The sequence below is a fragment of the Cygnus olor genome, chromosome 1, assembly GCF_009769625.2.
Source record: "Cygnus olor isolate bCygOlo1 chromosome 1, bCygOlo1.pri.v2, whole genome shotgun sequence".
In the NCBI taxonomy this organism is placed as follows: domain Eukaryota; kingdom Metazoa; phylum Chordata; class Aves; order Anseriformes; family Anatidae; genus Cygnus; species Cygnus olor.
In genome coordinates this window covers 99,985,848-100,002,231 of record NC_049169.1, presented here as the reverse complement: position 1 = coordinate 100,002,231, position 16,384 = coordinate 99,985,848, and the positions used below count along the sequence as shown (strand labels likewise).

The following is a 16,384-nucleotide window of genomic DNA, read 5'->3' as shown; positions in this document are numbered from 1 at the left end:
TGACACTGGAAGGCTCATGTTAGCTACGGATATATAAAAATAATAGCCTAGATGAGGACTGAAATATTTCTGAAGAAAAATAAAGGAGAAGGGGGGCTGGTAGAGCCAACAATATGGTAAAAGGAGATGGAGTAAGGAAGAGAGAGAGGAGAAAGACTTGATGATGTCACCGAAAGAATGCTACAGAAAAGGAAACATCCATGTGGGAAAAAAAAAAAAAAAGGAAAAAAAAAAAGGAAAAAAGAAAAATCTCCTGGTTGTTGTTATGAGAGACCACAGCACCAGCGGGGTTGTTTACGCACTGTCACAAACTGGCACCGTGCTCTGAAGATGCATGTGTCCTGACCACTGCTCTGATGAGTTTACAGCCCACGTTAACCATGTAGCGAAGGAAGAGGTTCACTCTGTGGGGAGCACAGGGGGTTATTTAGGTTACTAGTGACTTCATTTCTCTGCATTTAGAAGCAGAGGACAAGACTCATCTCACCATAAAGGGGAGCTGAGGTGCCTGTTTGCTGATGCATTTTCTTTCTGTATCTGCTATGATTTCATCCAGGCAAACCCAGGCAATGGAAGACATTGATCATAATACTGTCTGGAGCAGGAAAGTGTGTAGCTTGAGCTGCAGTCTGATGTGGTAGGATGACCAAGTGGAAGAAGCAAGGGACATAGTTTTCCGCTAAGTCTTTCTGCCAGACATAACAGATTTTGGGAGCAAGGCCCAACACAGGTAATGTCAGAGAACAAACAGTTTAAATTACATGTATTTAAGCAAGTAACATTTATCTGAAGTATTAAAGAATTCATTGGTCTCAAAAAAAAAAAAAAAAAAAGGCAAACTTTGATTGTTGCTAACACAGAGCCTTCCCTAATTGCTTCAGGAGTTTCCTGAAGGCCTTCTCAGACGCCTACATTCAACATTTGCATTTGCACCTCTTTTTCTCTCTTCAGTCTGTTTTGGGACCTCAGCTGTTGGCTGCTGCTGTTCAGAGCGCATTGCAGGCGGCTGTTTACAACTTTGAGAACTGAACCAGGTGCCGGCCAATTTCTGAGACACTGGCACAGCCTGAAATAAATGGAGAAATTAAACATGTTGATGAGAGAGAAAGGTCTGTGGATGAAACTTCTCTGAGTCATGGCCCACAAGCCTAATCTTGTGTGAGCTGTGTGGGCCTAGGTTGACACCTCAGCCGCTCACACCCTGGAGCCCTGCTACACAATAGCATCTTCAGCCTTGAGGTTAGGCACCAGGCTTCCCACAAAAGAAAAGTAGTTAAGACACTAGGAGAAAAAAAAAAAAAAAAAGATCCTTATAACAATCTGAGTGGGGAAATATCTGATTCAGGCAGAAGTGAAAGGTACACAAAAAGGACATAGGGCTGAGAGAACGCCGTGTGTCAAGTGACTGGAGATGAAGATTTGCAAGTACTGTTTCATTTGCCCAAATCTGAGTGGAATTTCACGGCCCTTCTAAAAAGCTCCCAACCTGCTACTCTTGCCAAGTTCTGTGCCCTTTTGCAAGTAAAGCATGAGAGCCTCTTGGAAAAACCCTTGTAGTAATCTTTACTAGTGAAAAAGTAACACAAAAAAACTGACCATTAAGAATTCCCTAATGGATTTCAGTTTCAGTCTCCTAGTCAGCATTGCTATCCACCTGAGTTCATAGTCACTGGAGCATGAAAGTCTTTAAAACATTATTAGAAGTGTGATAGGACCCTTTGTTGATGTTTAAATACTTCTGCACTGGACCTGAATGCTGTACTTGTTCATGTAAGTAACTGGAGGCCAGACTGTACAAATCTGCTGTTCAGTGAGTGCTGCTCAAACGTGGCAGCTACAGGTGGGAGCACAGGTGAGAAACACAGGACTAGGAACAACAGTTAAAGCTTGGAGGAGACACAGAGGCTTTTAAGCATGTGGAATGCAGTGATCTGAACCCGTACCAATGAGCTGTATTCTGTAGTAGACAGAGAAAAATTCTGCATCCAGTTTTTCTGAACTTTTCATGTGGGGAAAAAAAAAGAAAAAAAAAAAGAAAAAAAATTTTATTGTACCCTAGTAAAGATTAAGTAAAATATTGGAAAATGTTCAGTTTCCAGTTGAACAGAAACTCCAACTTTTGCTCAGCTCTACTTAGTAGTTTTGCATTTCTTCAATTTAAATTGGGTCAGAAATCTTGCTTTAACCTACATTCTCCTTGCATTTTTCATTGCTGTGGCACTTGAAATGCAAAGCAGTTTCACAGGAGACAAAGATTCACCTTAAATATAGCAACTGGAACCAGAACAATTCACATGGATTCCTCCTCTGTTACCCATCCATCAGGCTTCTGATTTCAGATGGCTTGCACATGAAGCTCCAATCACATGCATAACCTCTGTATCACCAATTACAAATCACCTGCAAAATGCTTACCAGCTAAGGCCATTGACAAACGAAACTCATCACAGAGAATCCTCAAAACATCCTGAAGACCTTCTTCACCCTGCTCCAACAAAGAAAGCAGTCGGGGTAAAAGGAGCACTGGCACAGAGCAATGCTGCAGGATGCTTGCACGGTGAGAGCTGGGACAGTCCCTCAAGTCAGTGCCAATTCCAGTCTCTCAAACAGATGAATGATTAAAATGATATGATGGATGTGCTTAGTTCATCACACATTAATTTAGATGTTTTTCCTTTTGTGATACATCTGAACAGGGAAAGAAAACAAAGCTGTTTATCACTTCTGACATTTTCTAGCTGTAGGGTTTTTTTTAGTTTTCAGTTAACCTCCGCCAGTGGGCTTGTTTTAAAATGTCAAGTCTTAAAATTCTGACACTATTTTACGAAGTAATGAGAGTTTTATATATGGTAAAGCTTTAAAAACTTAAGTATACTCAGATATAGGGCTGAATAAAAATAGTATACTGTTCTTTGTCCTCCAAGCAATAACTCCAAGAAGCTCAAAATCCAATAAAATGTACATGTGATTTTGCTCTTACTGTAAAATAGTGAAAGATATTCTCTGTTTATTTTTTATTATTATTATTTTTATTTATTTTTTATTTCTTGCAATGAAGTATGCTTTGGGTGCAGACAATGTCACTGCTTCCCCATGCCCTCCCTCTCTTGTATGCTAGAGTAATGCCACTGAATCACATATCTAGGAATACCCTAAGATATATAATACCAAAACACAGATGAACTAAAAAAAAAATCCTTCTCCCTGTTTTCATTATGGAAAAAATGCAGACAAATCAAAGCGGCACCCTTTTCATGATAGGCCTATTTTCTGCGTTTATTGGCAAAAGAAACAGTGCTGCCATCTCTTCCAGGTTTCTTGCAAGACTCAGGTGTTTTCTTGCTTAAAGCCATAGTACTCACATCACTGATTATGAGTCTCATTTTAAAGACACAAAATATATCTAGACCACAAAAATATTGTTTTTTTCTTCTTGAGAAAAGCTTTAAAGCTCCAATCCAGAGGCTAAAAAGCAAAACCTTAGCAAGGAAAACAAAAACAAAAAAACTTGTATAATTACATTTTAATATTAAATATTTTATGTTAACCTTCTGCATCAGAGGCCTGATTCATGATTCTGCATCATTGCAATACACTAGGAGTCAAGAAGCTGCAAAACTGGAACTGAGACAGAAGTGGCACGCTTGGATACCTACAGGACTTGTGCTGTGCTCAATCTTGTTAAAATGTTTTAAACGTCAATAGGATAGAGTTCCATATATATTTCTAAAGAATTCATAACACCACTGTGAAACTGCTATATCAAAATCATGTATTGTTTTTGAATAAGCTGACAGCAAATAAAATTTTCAGACTCATTTTTGTGGCAAATAAGCCCACCTCCAATTTTCAAAAGCAGTGGTGGTCCGGACTCCCACAGTATTATAACACTAAGCTGCAACATCAAGAAATCAGGGCCCACAAGACAATGTTGTGAGTTTAAAATTATATTTGAAATAATGAAATTCAGTGTTATTTTTAAATCAAACAAAATGTCTGGGTTTGATTCAATTTGGGGTGGTTCCACTTAAAATTCAGCAAAACCAAAAAAAAAATGCTTAAGATTCCTCGCTGGTGAAAACTGTCTCTGTGAGACTGTTAAATAACACCAGTGGAGTCTTGGAGAGTGTGTTAAGAAAGCACACACCCTGGGATGGTTCAGCCTGGAGAAGAGGAGGCTCAGGGAGGATCTTACCAATGTCTATAAATATCTGAAGGGAGGATGCAGTGAAGACAGAGCCAGGCTAATTTTATTGGTGCCCAGTGCCTGGACAAGAAGCAGCGGGCACAAACTGGAACACAAGAGGTTCTGTGTGAACATCAGGAAGCCTTTCTTTACCATGCAGGTGATGGAGCACTGTCACAGATTGCCCAGAGAAATTGTAGAATATCCCACCATGGAGATCTTCAAAAGCCACCTGGGCATGGTCCTGGGCAACCTGCACTGGGTGTCCCTGCTTGAGCAGAGTGTTGAACCAGATGGCCTCCAGAGGTCCCTGCCAACCTCAACCATTGTGTGATTCTGTGATACAGACTCAAACTTCCTTACTCACCTTGTAAGCCAGACCCCATAAAGCTGGTCGTCCAATAAAGACACATTTTGCTCCCAGTGCCAGCGCTTTTAATACATCACTTCCTTTCCGTATTCCACCATCTAAATAGACTTCGATTCTGCCTTGTACTGCCTCCACAACTTCAATCAGAGCATCAATCTGCAAAGAAGCAGCCACTCACAACTTGGGATCAGCTTTTGATTGCAAGACAAAGAGGAGATAACCCACATAAACAGAAAGGTATACAATACTTTAATAGCATAAGCTCTCAAAATTAAACCAAACAATTTGTCACGAATAGCTCAGTATCAAAAGCTGCACAACATAGTGCATCTCCATGCTCTAGTTGCCAAGTAGTCAGTTCTATTTTCCAATGTTTTCCTAACATTGATATTCTTTCCAGCACTTCTGATAAGTGAAAAAGAAATATTTTCACTTTCTTTCTGATTTAATTTTAAAAGACTTTAAAAATAAATTTCACTGTAAATAATACTTTTAAATAATACTTTAATTTGAGACAATGATGAAAGATAGGTGTTTGTAAAAAGGATGTCAAACTTCTCCTTGCTACTGTCCAAATTGCCAAACTCACATTTCAGTGCAGTCCTAGTGACCACCTGTTGAAAGCCTCCTCAAGCCCCATAAAGCAGCTATGAAAGATTTAATTTGCTGTGCAGTACAGCCAACATATCATTTCCCCCAGGCTGTCTCTTGATTCCCCGAGGTCTTTTCTACAGCATATAGCATAGTGACAGGTTGGTAGTGCAGTGCAGTACCACGCAGAGATGCTGGCTCTGGTCCCAAGATCAGTAGAACTGGTGGCATGACATTGCACTAGACCTAACTAACTCTCCTTCATAGCAAACTCAAAGATCTCTTTTCTGCAATCTCTTAGACTCTCTTGCTTGATTTTCATCATCTTAGGGAGAGAAGCTGTAACTAACATCGCTAAATAGGTTTTTCCAAATGGTCATAAACTTTTCAGAATTTCAGGCTGAAAAATTTTGGGCTGAAATTTTTCAGGAGTAGCTCACCAAGAGCAGTGACAATAGCCTCTTCTGCCAGGTTTGGTACCAGAGGAGTGGCAGAGCTGAATAAAGTATCTATTGTTTTGTCTCTGTACGTAAAGAAGCTTTACATAGATGCCATTTCCATTATTATGTCTTTAGCATTTAGAATTATTTATTTATTTATTATTGTCACCTTTGACATAGAATAGAATTCCCTGGTGCCAATTTTTATTTTACAGAGGAAAACAGAGAAAAGAAAATCCATAAGAATATGATACTATGCAATAAAGACATATAAACTATGAACAATTGGAAAAATTGAGATCAAATTAAAGCAGTGAAATACATACATGTTAAACAACCCATTATTTTTTTGTACAGATTAAAAAGTGGAGGAATTTTTCTTCAGATAAGTTATTCTTTCTTCGGGCTTATGAAAGTCAATGAATTCCCATTTAGACTTGAGTCTGTGAATATGCAAGCAGATCTCTCACTAAATCTAGCTGCACTGTTTGTGAATGTTTTGGCAGAGGTTAACAATGAGAGTACATTATACTCTCATTTGTACATTTTTGGTCCAGAGCTTCATTTTATTTTTGCTGCAGTGCACAAAGAATATGTGTGCACTGCACCAGCTAATGAAGAAAATTTCCAATAAGTTGGCCAGTAGTTCTGCTTCAGCAATGTGAGTTCGGTGCTCCCGAGACACTGAGAAAATACTTGAGTGGGCAGCCCATGCCAAGGCATGCATCTTACCCTTTTAAAGCTAAAGTACATCTGCACACATCCACAGCCATGCAACAAACACACAAGTCTACCAGAAGCATATATGCAAAGACGCGTACAGATACCCAAACGTAGCACAAACGTTCATATAATACTATTGGGACATCTATTTTCTCACTTACAGTGGCAGGTCCTCCATCCAGCTGCCTTCCGCCATGATTGGACACAATAATTCCTTGAGCTCCATGCCTCACTGCCAGCTCTGCATCTTCTTTTGTCAAGATCCCTTTGATGATGATAGGTAGCCGAGTCAGACTCTGCAGCCAGTAAATATCGTTCCAGGTGACCGAAGGATCCAAGCTGTTGGGTGGCAGTCCATACTCGGAACAGTCATCTCCCTGTAGCCATAGGACAACAAAAAAACTCATCTAAGCTGTAATAATACAGAGACTTAAGTCTTTTCCTGCCCTAGAGGAGATGCATTAAACTTGCTAGCAATCACATTCACCAGCTCCTTAAAGCATGTATGTCTGGATGACAGTAATAACAGGGATGGAAATCAGTGCCTCCAAGGAAGCTGTACTGGGATGTTAAAACCAGAAGCCAGGCTGGCAGAAGGTCAAGCCAGAACGCTGCAGAAACAGGAGGGGAGAAGATACGTCCTGGACACAGCAGCAGTTACCCAGTGGTTCTGCCTCACGTGGCGCACACCAGCACAGTGAATGAAAGAATGAGATCATTTTACAAACCTCAAAGGCTCCCTCCAAGTTCTTCAGCTTCATGTGGGGAGGAAGCCGGAAACCATTACGGATATCATCACGTCTTTTGCCTGTGTAGGGCAGGTCCGCGGTGAGGACGAGGGCCTGGAAGCCCAAGGCCTCAGCCCGTTGGACCAGCTGCTGAGAAACTGCCCTGTTGCGGTGGATGTAGAGCTGGAACCATCGGAAGCCCCCAGGGGCGGCTGCGGAGATTTCCTCCAGCGTGCAGGTGGAGTACGTGCTGGCAATGTAGCAGGTGTTCATGGCATTGGCCGCTTTGGGAGGTATGGAAAAATAATCAGAATAAAGGTCAACTTGAACAGTCCCACCAAGACAATGGGTACGGTATTTTTTATGCAGTGTTTACAGAGAACACCTGAACTCTTGTTTTATGTGTATCCTGCCAAACACAGAGCTCTGCCAGTTGGCAAATACACCTCAGGGATTACAACTGGCTGTATTTGCCTTGCTCTGTTGTAGGACCATGGTGAAGAAATTCAGGTAAATTACCAACTGTTGGTTTCATTTTGGAAATAGTGTTTTAAAAACTTCACCTTCATGAAAATCTTTCTTTAAAATCTTCATGACCACTTCCTCACAGGAATGCACACTCAAATGCTCTCAGTGTACACAGAAATGCACGCAGGAAAAAAGATATTTCTGGGGGTCAGCTCTCTAAGTTTAACATATGATTAGGCAAGAGAGGTTCTGCTTTTCTCCAAACACTTTTGTGTCCTGTCTAGACGCCATGGCATTGAGGACCTGTGAGATTCTTTGGTATAACTCAGAAATGGTGTCTACAGTCTCTGTCTAAGTTTGCAGCAGCTCCCGTGGGGCTGATCTGGTATTACTAGCAGCTGGAGAAGTATAGCAATATACAGCTTCCCACGCACTCTGTGTCACCAGACCCAAGTGGGTTATCCACACGACGTGATGGGTCATCCACAAACAGGCTGTCAAAAGGTTTGCCTCTTTGAGCCTGAACATTTTGCTCAGTCACACTTCAAATTATCCTAATGGCTTCTCTGCTGCAGAGCTGGAAAAATATTTTTTTTCCACAAACCACTTTTTGGTACAAAACAGCAAAGCAGAAGAGTACCTCTGGCTGTGCTTTTCTCTCCATCGGGCCATGCTAGCTGGTGGAAGCCAGTGGGGGCAATTCCTACAGGAAAGCTGATTTCAGTCCCCAGGAGTTTAGTCCTTGTGTCCATCACGGATACATCCCGCAGCATACGTGGCCGGAAATGAATTCTGCAAGGCAATAGCAATAAAACACCCTTCAGGATAGTAGTTGCCCCATGGCTTTTCAGCTTTTGAAGCTGCATGGAAACTAGGTCTTCATTTGCCTATTGCAATGCAGGAATCTGAGCCAATAAAGAAAACAACGTATAAAGAGACTCTTCATCATTCCTTTTTTTTTTTTTTTGCTTTCAGAGGTCCATTCAGCCAGCAGTTCAGCCACTTCCACCTATCACTAATCCTATACACCTGCTCACTGGCCACAATACTTCATTTCTACACTTCACACTTCAGCTTACCATACTTAATATCACCTGTTCTCCTATTGTCCATCCCACAGGTTACTTCTACTTGTAGCCCAGTGCCAGGTCTCTGTCTTCCACTCTACCATTCATGTCTGTCCTCATGGTACATTGTGCCTGCCCTCACTGTCTGCAGCATGTTCCCCAAATCCCATGCTACTTATGTGTAGGCGTCCTGCTGTTCCCTACATGCTACCCATTGCATCTCATTCCATTATAGCCACTCATCCCCCTTCTTGTTGTACCATACCGTACCATACCGTACCGTACCGTACCGTACCATACCATACCATACCATTTGCTTGTTCATGCAATCTCAGCCGTATTCAGGCTAACACCAGAGCATACAGCATATGCCATTTAGATAAGTATATTTTGCTAGGGACCACCTTGAACAGGCAAGGTGTTAGGAGCCCAAATACTTGCACACAAATATAGTTTAAAAGTTTCCAGCACAACACCCCCCACTTCTTCCTTACATTACCTTTTATAGGCCAGGATGTTTTCATCTCGGGTGCTACACTCATCTGCTCCAGCTGCAAAGAAATCCCAAGCAATCCTGGGTAAATACTTTTTAGCATAAGCTTCAAAGTCTGACAAACACACCATAGCCATTGCAGAGAGATGCTCTGGGAACCCTGAAGAAAAGAATAACATTGAGTGGAAATTAGATCCCTGAACTGTCACTCTCTTCCAGGGACTCTAAGGGCATTTAATGCAAACCTTGGACCCCTCTGCCTTGCAGAAGAGTTGCTGAGATGTTGTCTCAGTCTAGGTGGCCCACTCTGTTCTTGAGACTATTTTCTGAGAGTGTCCCACTCAGTTTCCATCTCCAAAGTGCAGTCAGCACAGCACACAACACCATGGTAAATAGCTTACAGCTGCTAGATACCCGAACAGCATTATATATCCAGGGGTGACTGTAAGCAATATTCAAAGCATGGTTATATGCTGTGCCATGCACAGTGGGCTTTTGTGTGGTGCCACAAGCTTCTCCTTGCCACTTGACGTGCTGTGCCAGACACATCCCTGGGAGGGTAGCACTTGCTGGTCTGCAATATGTTTGGCTGACTTCTACATACCCAGTGACCCCAGTATTTAGAAAACACTCCTGTGGGGAATAAAGAGCATGACAGAGGCAGCTCTCATATCAGGGTAATCTTGAGGTAATACTGCTTCACTTGACACTGGTCCCTGAACACGTTTAATTTATCTACGTAGCTTCCTAAATGTCCTGTACTTGTGTCCCAAAATATTGACAAGGCTGCCCCTCATACAAATTTAGAGTCTGAAGGGCAGTGTGATGAGCTTGCTCTGATTCCTTTTGAAATATAAGTCCAAAATGACATAAATCCCTGCTTAGCTGTCACAGAATCATGGCAGAGTTAGAAAAAATAAGGGACTTTTGGAGGTTATCTAATCCAACCTCAGACTTAAAAGAACTTGTAAAAACACATCCAAGTCATCAGGATTCAACTGCTTGCTGAACTTGGTCTGTAATATATTCTGTCTCCCATACAAATGAATTACACGATTGATATTTATTTGGGTATTTCCTAAAATTTCAAGTCTTGATCTTGCAAGTGTGATGACCTCAAGAAGCTCCACCAGAATTAGAGGAGCTAAAGGGAGACTCTGGTCTTTTGCCTCTTGAGATTCCTCTTGAATCAGAACTTCTTTCCAACATCAGTTACTCCTTAATCAGGCTATGACTACCCAATGTGAATAAATATTTCATCTGACCTCAGGCAAATTTTGCCATTCATGTTCTGCCCTAGTAAAATGAAAACTGGCAGATGCAGCCAAAAAAAGATGGAAGAAGCTTGCATCTCTTTATCTCTCTTTATTCTGTCTTAATGAACAAAAGCCTGAAGAGGATACTTTAGGTCCTCTGCTATTTTAAGACACAGCAGTCATTTAATTCCATCACAAATTCCATCTTAAAACTATTTGAATTATTTATTCCACCAATTCTCCTCAAAGGCTGTCCCATAAAATCATTCACTGGATAGTCCCCTAGGACAGCTCCCTGACTGAACAATTACTTATGGAGTGCCTTGTCTGAATTCAAGACCATAAAATTGAGAAGCAAGTAAAGAGTCTTCATCTAACATACTCTGGCATGAACACATCATAAAACTATGTCCAAACTCTTAGTGCAAGCCATTGTCAAGGCCAGAGTTGGGGTAAAACACAAAATATTTTCTACACATCTTCAGTTCTCTATTGTAACAAATATCTTCTGGGTGTTTGCATTGCATACTACAGCACTGATACACACTAAAAAAGGACCACAGAAAATTTGGACAAACTATGTTCAAATAGTTTGGACAGAAAACACTGACAAAAAGCAAATTCCATAACATGAAATATGATTCTAAGAACTACCCTCAATCTTTCAGGGAATAGAAGTGACATTGTGTGACCCAGATGTCTAATCAAACCAACATAAATGCTGACTATCAAATGCCTGCACTTACATACTTGTGATCCAGCCAGGTCTAAAAACTATGCAAATTAATGTTTTAGCAAACTGTGCCCATTTGCGAGGAAACATACAAAACACAGACAAAATCAATTTGCTAAATTGTTTGTTGCAATTACTTCTGTGGGTCTGATTAAAATAGGTATTTTTCAAGGTATATGAAAGCATAAAGTTTTAAAACAGCTGTGGTTTTGGTCTAATTTCTCTACAAATGTACAGGAAGAAGTAAATACCCTAGTTTTCAGGATTAGCCTCCCACAGCAGATTAACAGGGGTTTCAAGCTTCACCAAAACCAGTCCCACGTTTCTGATGTTGTACGCCTCTGACACAGATAAACACATAGGTTATGTACACAAATCCAACCTGTCAAATTGCAGACATGGATATGTCTGTCTAACTGAGATGCCTGTGTATACACTGGAAAATGAGGACTCCATTCTCCACTAGCAAAGAGCTAAGGATGAGGGAATCATTTGAAGACAAAGAGGAAGTGTGACTTACTTCTTCAGTGTTGTTTTGTCTACCCTGGCAGGCATTAGGTAGCAGGTGGTAAAAATATCCCAAGCCTTCTCTGTATGTCTTCATGACATCAACCACAGCTGACAGCACAAATCTTCATATACCATATATCATGACCATGAAACACATACCGTGACTTTTGCTTTCCTACTGTTAGGAAGGCCAAAGTCAGGAAGCGCAAAAAGATAAACTAAGTCCTTTAATGGTAGAATAAATTGGAATTTTAATTAATCCAGGCCCAGTCCTCATTATCTCACAGTTCAGACCTCAGTTCAGACTTACGTTGGATTCTAGGGAGAGCAGCAGCAGGTAAGATCCTCTGTTTCAAGACAGCTTACAAGCAGGATGCAGAGAAGGTCTTTTCACTGAGTACTATTTTTTCTGCAGTCAATAAGCAACCACAAGAGATTAAAGATCAATCCTGCAATAAACTTTGTACTGTTTGTGTAACACTAACTTTGTTTGGCTATTAGATCATTAGAAGGTTCTTCCAAAAAATGCTTCACCTTGTCAACCAAGCAATTGCTTGGGACACAACATTGGAGCAGTGGCTGAAGGCTGCACATTCCCCCCCAGGGAAGCAACAGTTTTTCTGGGGTTTGATTGAAACCCTAAACTGACCTGTTAGAAGGGATGAGAGAGGTTCAGTCATGGGCTGGCAGTGTCCCCTGTCCCATGCTCTGCTGATGCTACAAGCAGTAGGAATGGAGGTGAAAGGACATTTCCCATGAGGAAAATTCAGTCTGTTGAAAACATGGTAGCTCTACCAGGAAGGCTGCATGTTATCACACCTTTGTGCAGGTCTCTGAGGGAAACTAACGGGTCTGCAAAAAAAAAAAAAAAAAAGCTTTTTAGGTTTGTTGTGTGTTTCCACTCCATGGACAACCAAACTGTCTCCTTCAAGCCTATTGGTAACTTACTGCTGCTGTATGTGCTACAAGTCCCACCAAAAAGATGATCCACAAACAGTGGGAGTTGTTCCAGCCCACAGCTACAGAGCCTTGAATCTTTACCACCATGTGTGAAGGAGACATTTTTTACTTCCTACAGTATATGAACAAGTAGCCTTTGTCTTTTGCCATTTTTAAAGGGTTATGAGTGCTTTTGTGGTCCACCTGCTCTTCCCCTGGCCTTGCAGATTTCCTCCTTTGGCTCCCCACCCAGCCATCTGCCAGAAGCACTATCTGTCCTCTCCCTTTCCTGTGCCTGGGAACTGGTGAGAATTCTCTGTGCTTCCCTCCATTTCCCCTGCTGAGCATTACAAACTGGCTCTGAGGTGCCAACAGATTTATGATATTGATTTAAATTCGCAAGATACAAAAAGTAAATATTGGACAGTTTTATTTGCCCTTTGTTGTTTTTTAGCCTTTTAGGCTTCGTGTTTTCAATTCTTCCAAGCAAGCATGAGAGCTTGAAACTTATATTTTTACTAACTGAAAATTGAGATATTTTTCCCTATAAACATGTGATACCAGGTGCAGAAGGTGAGGCAGAAACTTGTGAAAACATTCCTGGAGTTTTACCGGCCGTCTTGTCCTCCCAGCCCAAGCAACACAGCTGAGGCAGTGAGTGAGACAAAGGACTTGGGAGAACTGGAAACTGAACAGCACTGCAGCTTCAGGGCCTGCTATCCAAGAAGCTGCTTGGGTCTAGGACAGCAGATCTTAGCTCCTGACAACATAAATCCTAGGTCATTGGCATCATCTTTGTAGCTGCAGTGAACATCTATTCTCCTCTTAGGTGTATTCGTGAAGTTCTGCCCAAAATCTACCAGGCATGATCATATAGAGCATCATCTTTTAAAGCTTTTTAAAATTCTGCCTTCAGAGCTTATTATCTGCTGACAGCACTGTGAAGCTAGCTTCTGGTATTCAGCTATCCATATGCTAGTCACAAATGAGACAAGGTATGCACATTCAGCTTAGTGCCGATGAGCATCTTGGTTCACTTTCCTGCCCAGGAAAAATCCATTCAGCATGACTTCTGAAGAAAAGATCAAAACACCGTCTCTGTCTGCAATACACAGAGAGAGGGAAAAAAAAAAAAAAAAAAAAAAAAAAAAAGCATCCCTGGGAAGAAAAATCCTGTACTCACCCTTCTCCTCCCCGCTAGATGTCAGCTTTGGGTCATATATATCAATTTATGCTGGTAATAACAAAAAGAGACCATCAGTCCTTGATGCCCTGCCAGGCACAACGTCCTTAAAACTGACACTATCACATCACACGAGTGCCTGCTAATAGGCTTGGAAATCTTCGTTCTCTGTGTTTTATTCTTAGCATTTTCTGGTGCACAGCATAGCAATAAATGTAGCTACATCTAGTCTGGCCTGATCTTCACTTCAGCCTACAAGTTATCTGCAGGGTCCTCTGTCACATCTGTCATTATGCTACTTCAGGGATGCACATTGCAGCCAACTCAGCAAACCATAAAGTTCACAGTTTCTTGGTTATCATAATTTTACATGAATTAAAGATAGGCTGTGACTATTGTAGTTTGGATCAGGAGAAGGACAAGATCTCTGCTTTTGTGCTGTGGCTTTTAGGAGACTGTAGATCTACATATATTCCCTTCTTTCAGCAAAATAGCAATTACTTCTTGTTCCATAAGTAGTATTTTTTCTGATACTTCTGAATTAGCTGGTGAAGCTCTAATGTTCTAAGGAAATCAAAGTTTGCTACAGAGATAATATCTAATAATGGAGCTCCTATATAATTGCAAAAGGTGGACAAGTTTTAAAGTACTGGATCCCTTTTCATTGGAGTTCAATAAAAGACTTAAAAAGACTATTTTGCTGAAAGCTTTCCTTTCTGCTTTCTTCTGAGAAGTGAAGAAAATATAGGAAATACTCACACATCTGGTCTAGTATTGCAGGTAGAGCGTCAAGCAGTCAACAGCAAAAGCTTGATTTGTCCATAGTTCTGCACAGCTGGGGTTTTGCAGTTGCTTACTTTTCATACTAACATAGTCAAAGGCTCATGAGTCCAAACACAGAGATCCTGTGTAAATCTGTGCTCTAGTTCCTGTTATAATCACGATGCTCATTACTCCGGCTGGTTATATTTGTTTGCTTTCTACCAATCGCAAATCACCATGGCTCAAGCTGACATCTACCTCACTGACACATCTACTAGTGACGGGTTCAGTTCAGGACTTTACAACACTCGGTGAAGAATCTGCTGAAGGATAAAGGAGAAAATAACTATAAGCAATGTAAACCAGAACACAACGCAGTTTGCATATAGTCACTACTGGTTTTCCTTATCAGATGTGTTTCTTGGGCATATGCCCCATGTTTGGAAGGAAAGCTGTTTCTCCTTGCATGTCAGTCGTGCAAGCAAGTTCTCCCATAATTAAATATTTAAATAGCCACCCCTCTATTATAGTTGTAGATGGCCATGAATCTTGTATTTAACCTTGCCTAACACTTTTGATTATAAGATCCAGTTTTCAGTTGCTTATAATTGTGTCATATTTTAAACATCCAAGGCTGAAATTTTCTATCCTCAGTCTCTGTGTTGGGCTGAATTTTTGGAGGAATATTTCACTCAAAAGATGGTCAGCAACTTCCAAGGATGAGGTTAGAGAAAAATATGGTGGTTGGCCCATGCTGAAAATGTCCCACGGTGGTTTCACAGCAGAACTTGGGCAGCTCAGTGCTTCATGCACGGACTTGAAATTAGTGGGAGCTGATTCCTGGGTGCATCAGCCTGTACTTGCTGGCCATATGAAAAACCAAACAGATCTGGTCTAACTGTAAATCACTGTGCTCTGCCTGCACATGCTTAGCAGAGCTTGCCTGAAATCCAGATGTTATTTTTGCTGAGGACTTGTCTAGGACAGAGCATGCTTCCGCTCAGGGCCAAAGGAACTCAAAAAGCCCTAAACACAAGTAGAGGAGAGCTAGAGAGCTGCCACCCGCATGCCACCTGCGCTTGTGTTCAGCAAGCACAGGAGGGGAGGAGAAGAGAAACAAAATGGATCAAAACTGAGTTGCAGGACAGCACCTGGGGACAGACCGGTTGGGATGGGGCAGAGAGAACAAAGCAAGGGACAGAGCAGGTGGGAGTAAAATAGGGTGGGAACAGGGCAGGATGACAGGATTTCAGGGGGACAGAAGAATGCAGAGAAAGGACAAATTTAGGGATGAGGCAGAAGGAGACAGTCTATGACACACTGAGCAGAAAGAGTTCTAGGAGGCCACCAAATATTTGGCTGTTCCTTCTGTAACCACCTCTGTCTCCAAAACCCAGAAAAGCGCTTGATTTATTCTCAGCATTACTCTGCAGAACAGCAAATAGCTACGAGGCCCTTTGGGAAAATATGTCTCATCTACCCCCAGTGTTAGATGCTCAAAAAGGAAAAGTGTTTCCTGCTGGTAGACGACTTCATTAGCTCATGCGGCCAGGCTCTGTGCTGTGTGCCTGGAAACCCAACCATATAAAGTCTCTCATCTCATGTGCACTGTTACATGTAATACAACATAACTTCGGAGCTTTTCTTTCTCGCTTACCTAATGTGCTGCTATGTCACCTGATTTTCCCCATAAGATAGCTGCATCTTAATTTGACAGCTGCACCAGCCTTAGAGAAGGTCTGAAGTACATCAGGTGTAACATCAGGTATAACCATGCAGCAGGGAGCACCAAGCAAAATCTGCTGAACCAGGGACAACAGGGCACAGCACAGTGAAAAGGCAAGATGCAAAAGTAGATTGGGTCTGGAAAGAAATGCTGAGGCTAGTAATCCACAGCCAGTAACACTAGTAACTGGCTAGTACTGACTAGTAATC

General features: G+C 41.5%; 1 protein-coding gene across 2 annotated transcripts; it reads right to left on the bottom strand.

The window, feature by feature from the left end:
* Window positions 1-96: 96 nt before the first annotated feature.
* Window positions 97-14,772, bottom strand: HAO2 (hydroxyacid oxidase 2). Of its 2 annotated transcripts, none has more exons than XM_040572690.1 (10): window positions 14,447-14,772; window positions 12,215-12,417; window positions 11,876-11,974; window positions 9,073-9,226; window positions 8,147-8,298; window positions 7,039-7,322; window positions 6,472-6,687; window positions 4,554-4,712; window positions 2,416-2,485; window positions 97-1,066 (listed from the first exon to the last, which is right to left on the bottom strand). In XM_040572690.1, the coding sequence occupies exons 4-10, from the start codon at window positions 9,201-9,203 to the stop codon at window positions 1,011-1,013; spliced, it is 1,068 nt and encodes a 355-aa protein (XP_040428624.1). In that variant the 5' UTR covers window positions 9,204-9,226; window positions 11,876-11,974; window positions 12,215-12,417; window positions 14,447-14,772; the 3' UTR covers window positions 97-1,010. The 2 variants fall into 2 exon arrangements, with proteins under 2 accessions (XP_040428624.1, XP_040428630.1); XM_040572696.1 differs by having other exon boundaries at window positions 9,073-9,124.
* Window positions 14,773-16,384: the final 1,612 nt, after the last annotated feature.